The sequence below is a fragment of the Salarias fasciatus genome, chromosome 1, assembly GCF_902148845.1.
Source record: "Salarias fasciatus chromosome 1, fSalaFa1.1, whole genome shotgun sequence".
Lineage (NCBI taxonomy): Eukaryota > Metazoa > Chordata > Actinopteri > Blenniiformes > Blenniidae > Salarias > Salarias fasciatus.
Window position 1 is genome coordinate 17898349 of NC_043745.1, and position 12616 is coordinate 17910964.

Sequence of the window (12616 nt, forward strand, 5' to 3'; positions counted from 1 at the left end):
CTGTCAACACTTCTGGTACAGCTCCAAAAGCAGTCCGTGAAGAAACACCGACAGATGTTGTGTTCCGATGGATCAGAAAGATGAAAGATAGATTAAAAAAAGTGTAAATAAATATTAATTATGCAACATCATCACTTTTTTGCAAACTTTCATAATCATAACTGTCATCAAGTTAAAAATGCGTTTAATTATTTAGTTACTATATTTATATTTGCATGCGTCCACTAGATAGCACCATGGCACCATTTTATTCCTCCCACAATGCAGCGCGCGCATGGCAAATCACAGAGTTCATTTCCTTCCCTGTGTTCCCTGTATTTCTCTGATTTAAGCATGCCTAAAAACTGTTTTATCTTTAGTTGCACGAACAACAGTGTAAGAAGGAGTGAGCTCTTCTTTTATGATTCCCAGTTGACAACTGAGCCAGAAAGAAGGGAGACATGGCACCAGGCGATTGGAAGAGCTCTCTGCAAAACTGTGGTGGCCTTCATCAAGTTCCATTACGTTTATTCCTCCCCACTTAAAATGTCAAGTCCCACCTGACAATGATGAGTTTTGAGATGAAATCGCTCGTTCTCAGTTCAATTATATGTGTATTGTATCATGACAACATCGATCTATCAATTTATGACAATATAAAAACTCATTTTCATCTAGAGCTGTGCTACCAGTGAAAACTGAAACTCGAAAACAAGCATGACAAGCAAATAATTCTGTAACCTTCTATAAAGAGAGTTTATTAGTAATATGCTGCTATTTTTACTGAATACCTTACAATATTAAAAGTATTTGTTGAAAATAGCATGTGATTTTGTTGTAATTCAGGCATTTTGTATAACAAATTATCATGTTCATATCATAAAAATTATATTGCCATAACTTCACAGTTGTGTATAACACCTGCACCATCAGGACTTGTCACCCCTTTGCTTCCTGAGGAAAAAGAGATGTGTAGAGAAATAGACAGTCTTCGGAGAGAAAGAGATGAGACCATAGTAAAGGCAGAGCGGGGAGAGAAAAAAATCTGGAAGGCTGCACTTTGTCGGCTGCCATGGTTGAGGGAGATAAAGAAAAGTGCAAAATGATGACAGGCAAAAGTTGCATTTTTTTAAAAAAAAAGTTATCTCTTTCTCTTTCAACGTGCTTGCCTTTGAAGTAATAAAAACAAGTCAAGAAACAAACTAAGTTTGCCACAGCGTGAGCAGCTGCTCCTAACTCTTGTTAAACTGTGGCACAATTTGAGTTACTGGCTTCCATCAAAGGCATTCCCAAGAGCACAGTTGTTGACTGTTTTTGGAAAAGGATGGATTTAATGTACACAAAAATAACATTCCTTATCAGATGGGTAGGATTTAGAGATTATATTCCAGACAATTCCACCAATTTTCAAATCACCACCAAGAATCTCAAGGCAAGGTATCTGGAGCAATTAATCTCTGTTCCTTTCTCACAGGCAAATATTTGCAAAAGTATTTTGTGAACATAACATATCTGTTATTGTCCGATGCTAAACCTCTGACAAGCAATAATGCAAAGTTGCTATAAACAAAAACAATTTATTTTTGCTACAATGCTTTATTTGAAACCAGACTTGTTAGTTTTGCTTAAAATATAGAGCACATGCTTTTTCTGAGTGACTAGGCAATAAAAGAACATTTTTAAACAATGAAATGAATTAGTGAACACCTCCTGTCTTCACTGAATTTAGGCTATACATAGGCTACAATACATACACCAAACCGTGTACAGTTCAGTGTATCAAAGTGCCTGATGAGGGAAGTTCCCAAAACAGTGCAAATATCCAAATTGCCCCACAGTCTTCATATAACACCACTATATGTTATAGTAGCATTTTACGGATGAATATGCTTGGCTATGTCCATGCATTATGGCTTCACCAAAAACAAAGTGTGTCAGCAGTTAACAACACTTATATGCTTCATAGACACCACAATATAACCGAGGCATACAGAGGTTAGTTTTTCTGAGTCCTTCTAGTAACAGCTTGTATGAATATTAGCAGAGAATGTCACCAAGCAAGTTTTACTGTCAAACAAGCTATTGTACAAGTTGTGACACCATGATGTAAAACTGTGTTGTTGACTATTACAGTTTTGCTTTTATTCCCACTGAAGTGACATGTGATGAAACATGTCAGGATGGTAAGGGCAGCAGTGCATTCTTTTTTATTTAGCAGCACTTCAGATTTGTATTCTCAATCTGAATCTGAATCTGATGAAATAAGACCACCTAATCTTCTTACACCACATTTCCCTCTTTATCCAACTTACTGTAGTTGGCGTATCCCGATACTGAGTCATTTCAAGGGAACTCTGAACACCCTGGACGGGTCACACAGGGAAAATAAGACAGACAGATAATCACAATCATGCTTCACTAATTAACCTCGTTAAGTTCAGAAGCATGCTTTTTTCATTGCATGGACAAAAGCTCCCTGAGAAAGTCACGACCCGGATTCAAACTCACGACACTGAATCTCCCTTCATGAGACAAACTTATAAAACACTTTCAGAAAATTAATGCTTCTAAAAGAAGCTCTATTCTCCTATTATTGTTGTTGTTATTATTATTATTATTATTATTATTATTATTATTATTATTATTATGAGCAGACGTGCACGCACGCTCCTACCCACCGTCGCGCGCACACTCGGAGTGATGTCACTGGGGGGAGTCCGGGACTGTCTGGTCGTTGGACAGACGACTGGACTCAGTGTAGCTGACGGTCCTCCGTGACTGAGTCTCCGCTCCGTAATTCCGAGTATTTAATTTAGAACAACTTCATTAAACATGTTTCTGGAACTGTCAGAGTGCCATTCGGGACCTGAGCGGCGCGAGGCAGAACTTCAAACTTTACTAATTTAGTCATGGACAGTCATAAGAAGCGGACGGCGGCCAGCGACGACCTCCAGCCAGCGGACAGCCCGCTCCGTGGGAGCGTGGCCGGGATGAGGTCCGGCTCGCAGCGGGACTGACCCCACTCTGCGCCCCCGTCTCTCATGTCGCCCTCCTCTCCGTGTCAAATGCCTCCGCTGGGCGATGGGGGCTACAAGCCGGCGCCGCTGGCCCCAGCACCTCCGCCCGTGCCGCCGAGGAGGGTCCGGAGCCGGGACCGTGGCAGCGGCAGCGGCGGCGGCCGGACGCGGCGGTCCGGGGCTGGGACAGCGGGAGCCGGAGCCGCGGAGAGGCGGGTGAAGTGTGTGCTGGTGGGGGACGGAGCCGTGGGGAAAACCAGCCTGGTGGTCAGCTACACCACCAACGGCTACCCCACAGAGTATGTCCCCACTGCGTTCGACAACTTCTCAGGTAAATGATGGAGGAGACTGTTTTTATCCATTATTGTGGTTTAAGTGTAATTTAATCTAATCTAATCTAATCTAATCTAATCTAATCTAATCTAATCTAATCTAATCTAATCTAATCTAATCCGTGCACATGTATGCATCGGAGGAACCATTTGTTGCTATAAGAATACATGTCTGGGATGGGAATTTTACATTCACTGCTGAAAAAAAGGTAAATGTTTTGTTCTTGGAGGTTTTCTCCAGGAATTAAATCACTTTGTAAACATGAGCAAGAGAAAAATATAACCTCATGTCAAGTTTGTATTTCTAATTATCCACTGGTTTTACTGATGAGAGATGTGTGTGTGTGTGTGTGTGTGTGTGTGTGTGTGTGTGTGTGTGTGTGTTACAGCTGTGGTATCGGTGGATGGACAGCCAGTCAAACTCCAACTCTGTGACACAGCTGGACAGGTCAGTAGTCTCAGTTCTCTCTCTCTCTCTCTCTCTCTCTCTCTCTCTCTCTCTCTCTCTCCCACAAACACACACACGCACACACACACACACACACATACAGAAAGAGAGAGAGCAGTCACAGCGTTTCCTGTTCATTCATGCTGGACACAATGCCTCAGACAGGAAAGTTTTTCTTTCCTTCTTTCTTGTCTGAGTGTCATCCAGAAACATTTTCCCCCTTCTTTTAAGTTCTTCCTGTATTTGATAGTAGTTCGTGTGACTCCATAAAGGAAATAGGAGGAGACAGAGATGGAGTTGTATGACATGCAGTGAGGTTTCCTGGCTGAATTTGAAATGGGATGCTGCTGTTGGACAGTATGTCCCTGTGCCCATTTGGCTTCGCGATGCCTCCAATCACTTGTGAAGCTACCAACTTAAAACTGTTTGCTTTAGTAAAACGGATCCATACCTACATCTGCATGGATTGAGTAAAAGACACAAATAGTGGCTACAAGTAGATAGAAGTTGTCAAATGAATACAAGTCTCTCGATTTGTAAGGACTATGTCTGTAACACGCATGGCGGCCGGGGATAATACCTCTGGATTGACAGACCCGGGTGGGGGTTCCCCTTGTAACGGAAGGTGTGCTCCAACTACTGGGGGATCACACTCCTCAGCCTCCCTGGGAAAGTCTATTCCAGGGTACTGGAGGGGAGGATTCTACCAGTAGTTTAACCTCAGATCCAGGAGGAGCAATGTGGTTTTCATCCTGGTCATAGAACACTGGACCAGCTCTATACTCGCCATCGTGTGTGTGATGATTTGTGGGAGTTCATAGAACTAGTCCTCGTGCGTTTTGTGGATTTAACCGCGTCCGTCCTGATATCTTGTCGGGGATGCTTCAGGAATACGGAGTCCGAAGCAGGAGTCTGGTCCGCATTGCCGGCAGAAACTCGGACGTGTTCCCGGTGCGTGTTGGACTCCAGCAGGGCTGCCCTTTGTCACCAGTTGTGTTCGTAATTTTTATGGACAGAATTTCTAGGTGCAGCCAGGGGTTAGAGGGAGTCTGGTTCAGGGACCGCAGGATTTCATCTCTGCTTTTTGCAGATGATGTTGTCCTGTTGGCTCCATCGAACCGGGACCTACATCATGTACTGGGGCGGTTTGCAGCCGAGTGTCAAGCAACGAGGGTGAAGGCGAGCACCTCCAAATCCGAGGCCATGGTCCTCGACCGGAAGAAGGTGGTCTGTCCTCTCCGGGTTGGCAGAGAGACCCTGCACCAAGCGGATTAGTTTACGTATCTCAGGGTCTTGTTCACGACTGGGGGAAGGATTGAGCGTGAGACTGACAGGATGGATGGATGGATGAATGCATGTAATATTTCCTCATGTATTCACTTTTTTCTGGTCAGAAATGTCCAGCAATGACAGAGTGTCCCAGCCTCCAATATCAGCAGCAGGTTTCATATTCGATAGCAATGCAGTTCAGGATTCACATAGACCAAAGCCAGCTGATGTGGCTTTCCAGGACAGGAATTCAGCACACAGGAAGTGATGTGATGTGATTCAGTTTTTTTGTGCTGCAGCTGATGTTTGTCAGAGAAAGATGGTAAACGATATGTACAAAGCGGATGCACTGTAATTGCTTTTAAGATTTAAAGCAATGACTGCTTGCTGAGAGAAATACAAGTTTAGCACACACAATATCCACGCCTTTGAGTTGAAGTGTGACAAACCACACTTAAAACACTTCAGACTCTTATTCTGTAACTGTATGTGCACAGTAATGTGTGAGGGAGCAGCTGCTATATGGAGAACACAAAAGTCTTGTTCATGGGCAAAAACTATGATAGAAAGACAAATAAAACTTGATACTGCATGGATTATCACTCCATGATTATGAATGTAACATGTAATCAACATACTGTAATGAAAGGACCAATAAACACTTTTATCACTATGGTTGCCAGTCCTCAGATGTGATGACAAAATGAAAGGGAGTATCACAGGCACAGGAAGGACAGAGATCAAGGGAAAGCCTGGGAGGAGGGACCAGACAAAACTTCATAGTTTGTCTATAAATAAACAGATCACCCACGAGTGTGAGATTAAGCAATTTGCTTCCTTGTTTACCCTCCAGAAGAGGAAATCAGGTCTCAGACATTATCTCTCCTGCTCCTCTGGAGGGACTACATCTGAATTTGTTCAGTTGTTTCCCTTCATAATGTCCTAACGTCATGTCATTCCTTCTTTTTTGTCTCTCCACCGCTGACATCCGGTTTTAACAGGATATACAGGGAAGAAGAACTGTCGTAGATTACCACTCGTTTCACTTTTGACACCAGCAGTTTATCCACATGCCTTTCAAAGCTTCATTAAAGTTTGGCGAACCAGGGAAAGTTGTCTGTTTATAACACTCACGGTGGGCACTCTCTCTCTCTCTCTGTCTTGATCTCCTCTGACCTTTTCAGGATGAGTTTGACAAGCTGCGTCCTCTGTGTTACACCAGTGCAGACGTGTTCCTGCTGTGCTTCAGTGTCGTCAGTCCCTCCTCCTTTCAGAATGTTCCTGAAAAGTGGGTGCCAGAGATTCGCAAGCATGCTGCTGTTGCACCGCTGGTCCTTGTCGGGACACAGTGTGACCTCCGGGAGGATGTAAAGGTATTATTCACACATAATGGACATAGATAAATCACTGAAGTTCTAATCCCAATGCTTGTTTCCAATTTCACTTAATCCCTAATACAGTTTTAGAAAATCACTTAAACAACAGACATACAGTAACTTCAGTTGTTTCAGAGGTGAATTTAGTTAACAAAATCTGCCTCTTAATGAAAATATTAGTATTTCTTTTGAGTTTTAATTTACCTCCATCAGGCAGCGTAAAGTACATATAATAATGTTGGATCACCACAACTATTATATAGCAAGTATTTATTATGATTTGTTTGGCCAGTTTTTAACCATGTCAATAAAAGGAGTAATAAAAACACATTAATGCATTAAATACCCATGTGTGAGAGCTCCATAAACTGCAGTGCCTGAAGTCTCTTTAAAATTTAATCTGCTTTATCTTTAGATCCATGCTTTGTGGAGTTTGCACTTTCTACCTGGGCAACATGATATATTTAAATTTTACCGAAATTACATTTGTGATGTTGATGTTCGCATTACGTGTACTTTCCACTCCTAAGTGATTTAAGAACATATATCTAATGGTGCTGTGTCTTCTCAGGTTCTCATTGACCTGGCGAAATACCGTGAGCGGCCTGTGGACCCGGCGGACGCTCGGGACTGTGCGATGGAGATCGGGGCGGTGGCCTACATGGAGTGCTCCTCCCTGACTCAAAAAAATCTCAAGGAAGTCTTTGACACAGCCATACTGGCCAGCCTACAGAACCACAGCTCCCATAAGCACCTGAGGGGGAAGCAAAGACGTCGCAAAAAACAGAGGCAGACCCCGGACAAGATGAAAAGTCTGTCAAAGTCGTGGTGGAAAAGGTACTGCTGTGTGGCCTAGAGTGGGTTTTAATCCGCCTGATGGGATTCAACACTCTGGTCCTCTCTCCGCCTCTCCTTGATTTGGATTCAGTGGTGTTTGGGGTGTGTCTGGACAGGACTTCGTTGTTCTCTTTCAGAGCCTGTCACAGGCTGGACTGAAGACCATTTACAGCTGTAAGATATTAGTTTTTCCTCTTTTTCTGGATGAGATTGACGACTGAGCCTCCAGCATGAGCCGCTCTCTGCAGCAGAGGTTTCCTCCACGCCTCCTGGATTTCAACTGGTATCAAACAGTGCTTTTCTGGAGCAAGCAGGATGTGGAAATATTGTTTAGGATTATTGTTGTTCGGATTGGAACAGGAGCTTTTAAATCTATTCACTCTGGATTTATGGCGAAAACCTTCCCAAATTTGGATTTATGCAACTTTGTTATACAGTATGAATGGACCTGTACTATCTGTAGAGATGAACTCTATTCTGAGTGACGGAACTCCATTCAGTATCCAGTCTTATTTGTCTCTCTCACTTGTTTGAATTACTCATAATTAGAAAGATTTGGGGATTTAAATGGAGCAGTGCTCAGAACAAACATGGTCACTTTGGTTTTTCTGACATGATCACTTGATGTTGATGCAGCCTTTTTTGGTCTTGACCTGAACCGTTTGTGGAGTTAAGTTTGGCTTTTTTTTAAATGTGCTTTTTTTTGTGTTTGCCTTGGCTAAAGCTTTCAACTAGTTAATATTAATCATATCCTCAGCAAAAAACAAAGCATTCTGAGTGACAAAAACACATTTTTGTAACAGTGAAGGATTTTCTTAATTGGGGAAGACATGAACTGCATCCAGTGAATCACCACTGGCTTCCATTGGGAGCTCTGGCAGTGTGTCATCTTCACCCATCAGGTGTGTGAAATGGAGTGCTCCCAGTGTGGTTTGGTTAAATACAAAGCTCTGCTGGTGGATCACAGTCTGGATTTCACTTGGCCTTAATGAGGAAGGAGAACATTCTGCAATTCATGATCTCTATTGCACAAACCACAGCTTCACTCAGCGTGCTCGCCTTGTGACTTTTTCATTGTCGTTTTTTTATCCAGGACACTTGTAACTTACATGTGCAGGCCAACAAAACTAATCTATATCAGTTTTTACTGCATGGTGTAATTTTTGTTGATAGTGAAATCACCTCGAGCAGTAGCACAGAATAGCTTTGAAACACTTCTTTGCGTGTTTTTTAAATCGACTCTGCTTGTTTGTACAGGTTTACAAGCTTAACTTGAATTCATATCTTAGCTGTCAATGCAGTTCTGTTTACATGACTGTGAAACTCATGTTATGAAACATACTGTTCAGTTTTGTCTCAGCTGTTCTGAGTAAAGATTGATGTGTTATGTTTTACTATTCTACATTTGTCCCGTTTGGCCAAAATATAATTCTGTTTTATTCCAGTGGTAACAATCGTCGGTTCGTTAGCGCAGCTTTATTTTGATGTGTGAACTGTTTTCCTATTTTTCTCCAGAAACCTCTCTCTGAAATCGATGCTGACGCACCCTCCTTTGTATATTGTAGTTACTAAACCAAAAGCAAGTCCAGTAATCTGTATTTTATTCCTCCTCAGTGCCTTGATGTCGGTGGTTGTTTTGCTATATTCACTGTCACTGAGAGGACAGTGCTGCAGTTGACCTGGTTTCCATATGCTGTGGGTTCCTACTATGCTCTTAATAAGACCTGATATGTCATAATTATACATAATTATTAGACACACTACAGATATAATCCTATTAATATGAATTAACAAAAAGACCAGTGAAACTGTTATTTAACGGGCAAACTTGAGTTTATAAAACATAGTGAAAATGTCAAGCTTCATACTTTTCCCCTCAGACACTCTCAATATCTCAGTGCTGTCGTTCTGTTTTGTATTTACGATCTACAAAACAACACAGTGAGGCATTTTCTGAACTTCCTAATGTGTGAAATGACAAATAGCCCAGAGCTGTGCTCTTTTTAGTGGGGAAAACCCAGCAACTCTGATCAACGTTTAAGTGACATTTCATATGAAAAGCTACGTGTTGTATTTGTTTGGAGTTTTGCATTGAAATTGGTCAGCTGAAAATAAACCTGAATCTTTAAATATATCATCAAGGGAGAAACGTGATAATTATTTTCTCTGAGCGTCATATAAAACATTCATTGGTAGTTTGGTGGCTCCCGTGGTGGCGCACCAGGCGACCGTGAAACTTAGAGGACAGCAACAAGAAAGGCATCTGGTTAAAAACTAACCAGGTCTATGGAGCATGCTGTACTGACGTGCTTTGTTGACCTCTGTGAACAGAAAGCAGTGGAACAAATGCTTATAGTCTCAACTAAATCTCTTAATTTTAAGCGTTTCCATTAAATTCCACTCAGTAGATTTTTGCTAATGTGAGAGCTTCATGTAAACTTCACGTTGGCTGGAAACGCTCGGCCATGTTTAACACAGAGCCGAGGCTCATCTCGGTTTGAATGCTGGGTGTGTACTGGAGATGTTTGCTGGCGTTCTGCTGAAGATGTTACAGCTGAGACTGAATGGCTTCACTGTATTGACGCTTTACTCTCAATAGCAAATGCATTGTTTCTTGCAGGGGGAAAGAAGGAATAATAGGCTGCTTGTGTGTCGTCTTGGCTGAAGTCAGTGTAAAGTAGGCTAAAGGTCACACAGACTCTTATGACAGCCAGCAGTTCCTCTGTCACTTCTTTACTTACCGAGATGTACAGTTTATGGAGAGTGATAAGTTTGGCCTGGCAGCAGTGTCACTTGCAGCATGCAGGAGGCTATCCCTGCTGGCTTTCTGTTCAGCTCGCCTCTTGTCATGTCGCGTTTCGTAATCCGCTAAAGCAAGGGTGTCAAACTCATTTTCAGTTAGGGGCTGCGTATAGTTCCATCTGATCTCAGGTGAGCTGTGAAAACAAGAAACAGCGACATTGCTCAGCACCCCCCTCTGCTTACTGTACGCTTCACTGGACGCTGCATTAAGCCACAGCTGAACAGTAACAGCTAGTGTGCACGGTTACTTTGTTGTAGCTTCTTTGCTGGTGGTTGATCACAGCAGTAAAGCTCCGTATGGCAGATGTTTGACTCTGAATGTAGAACAGACGGGTTCCTGAAAGTGAATCAGTGTGTGTGTGAAGTCAGTCACAGATGAGACGGGATGCCTGTCGACAATACTGTGCTGAATTTTGCAGGAGGTAAAACAATGATGTTGTGTGTTTGGTGCAGGTGGGAAGTTTCCATGGTTAGTTGCGTTTTTTTATTTTTATTTTTATTTTTTAAATGATGTGTTTTATGAGATTTAAAAGATACCCTGTCACTGCTTGGCCCACTTTGATAATTGCACCAAAATTTGTTGACAGGACTCCGATAGTGCCAAAAATGGATTTAATAAAAAACAGCTGTGTTGCGAATCATCTGTATGAGGGACTCAAACCTGAGGCGTCAGTCGGCCTGTGTTTACTCACTGAATAGAAAGTGACTTATCCAAACATTAAACCGCTCTGAGTCAAGCTGCAAAATCAAACCAGCCTCTGCGTTCTGTAGTCAAATCAGCTTCATGCACACTGACTCTTAACTGGGCTCTAAATTTCATGCTGGTCTCTACAGAAGGTTTTCCCACACAGTGCTGTGAGCAGAAAGTGAAGAGCACACCTGAGCTCACCCACATGGGACGCCACCCCTGTGTGAAACCTCTCTGTGTTTTCATTTCCCCTGCATGTAAAAACAAAAGAAGAAGAAGAAAACCGTGTTGTTGTGATCTGCTCTCACTGAATTCTCTGCTGAAGTGAGGGTTTCAGTTGAAATGGGATGTTTTTGTACAGATGTTTTATACCCTGAGAAATAAAGACTATTTGGTATAATATATATGCAGTGTTTGTTTGATTTTGAAGCTTGGTGTTGGAACAGGAAATGTGCGTTGAAACCAACATGTAAAACACAATTCCCAGGACTGCAACCAAAAAACAAACCTGCTTTCATTTAAATGTGTTTGAAAGACTTGTCCCATATGTGTCCATGATGTGTCTGCATGTCCACAGCAGATTATTATATAGTATTGTCCATGAAATCAGCGACTTATTTTCTCTTCAGAGCAGCGTGTTGCTTCTGTTGGTTGCTCGGATTTTTCAAAGGCGAACAAGTTGCTTCATGTTGTTTTGGCTGGAGTTGTGTTCTTCTGGAACAACGATGCACCTTTGTGATTGCTGAGTGCAACCACCATGCTGCGCTCAGCTGATGAACATCAGGAGAGAGGGGGTGAGATGTGAGAACACAACACAACACACAAACACACACACAGTGCCTAAAGAAAGTCATCCAACTTCATACTGAATCATTGTAAACAGACTCTCTGCTTCCAGCCCTTCATGGTTATGCAAGAGCGTTATTTTGAAGGATGTCATGTGACATTTGGTTAGTGGTCTGTCTTTGCTCTTGGAAGCTGTGTGTGCATGTGTGTGTGTGCGTCTGTGTGTCTGTGTGTATGTGGTATGTTCTCAACCAGCCCTGACTGAGAAACAAAGTGTTTTACTCTACCTGACAACAATTAGAGGGATATCAGGGGACCGATGTGGAGCTGTGTGACCTTTTGGAGAAAAAACAGAAAGATTGATGTATCATCAAACAGTGTAAAGCTTTCTGTTCACTCTCAACTGGAATAAAAAAAAAATGTATATCTCTTTGAAGTCCTGGTAAATTGAGTTAGGTCTATTGATGAACCGTGGAATAGAAAATTCAACACATGAAAGTCTTGTAATGACAAATCTACTGTCATGATTTTTCGAGTCTTAAAAATCTTTGGAGTGCCTGTTGACAGAGCTTTTCAAATATAAAACACCTCCAAGTTTGTGGGATATATATTTATTTTCACTTGCTTGAAATGTCTTGTCTTTGCTTGTGAATCTAAACTGAACCTTTCAAAAATGTTTCATCGCTCCGCCGTAATAACAGCTCCTGTTGAAGATGTGTTTACTCATCTTGATATGTTTGTGAAATACGCACACACACACACACACACACACACACACACACACACACACACACACACACACACACACACACACACACACACACGCTCAGTCTTGTATTTCTATCCTTGTGGGGACCGTCCATTGACTCCCATTCATGTCTAGCCCCTAACCCTGACCCTTACCCTAACCCTAACCCACACCACAACAAAGCCTAACCCTAAAGAAATGTTTTTGCACTTTTACTTTTTTCAGTAACAACAACATGGTCAAGAAAACACTGTTTCTCCTACTTAGGACCGGAAAAAGGTCCCCACAAGGCACGTCGTTCCACGTTTTGCTATCCTTGTGGGGACATTTGGCC

General features: G+C 42.2%; 1 protein-coding gene across 1 annotated transcript; it reads left to right on the forward strand.

Moving 5' to 3' along the window:
- Positions 1 to 2721: 2721 nt before the first annotated feature.
- rhoua (ras homolog family member Ua) lies at positions 2722 to 11026 on the forward strand. The gene is made up of 4 exons (XM_030090326.1): positions 2722 to 3327; positions 3718 to 3776; positions 6230 to 6418; positions 6993 to 11026. The coding sequence occupies exons 1-4, from the start codon at positions 3021 to 3023 to the stop codon at positions 7275 to 7277; spliced, it is 840 nt and encodes a 279-aa protein (XP_029946186.1). The 5' UTR covers positions 2722 to 3020; the 3' UTR covers positions 7278 to 11026.
- Positions 11027 to 12616: the final 1590 nt, after the last annotated feature.

What these genes read in the sequence shown, in the direction of transcription:
- rhoua (XM_030090326.1), top strand. Translation starts at nt 3,021, where the DNA reads ATGTCGCCCTCCTCTCCGTGTCAAATGCCTCCGCTGGGCGATGGGGGC. An exon ending in TGCGTTCGACAACTTCTCAG is followed by an intron (nt 3,328 to 3,717) that starts GTAAATGATGGA and finishes TGTGTGTTACAG; the next exon opens with CTGTGGTATCGGTGGATGGA. An exon ending in TCTGTGACACAGCTGGACAG is followed by an intron (nt 3,777 to 6,229) that starts GTCAGTAGTCTC and finishes TGACCTTTTCAG; the next exon opens with GATGAGTTTGACAAGCTGCG.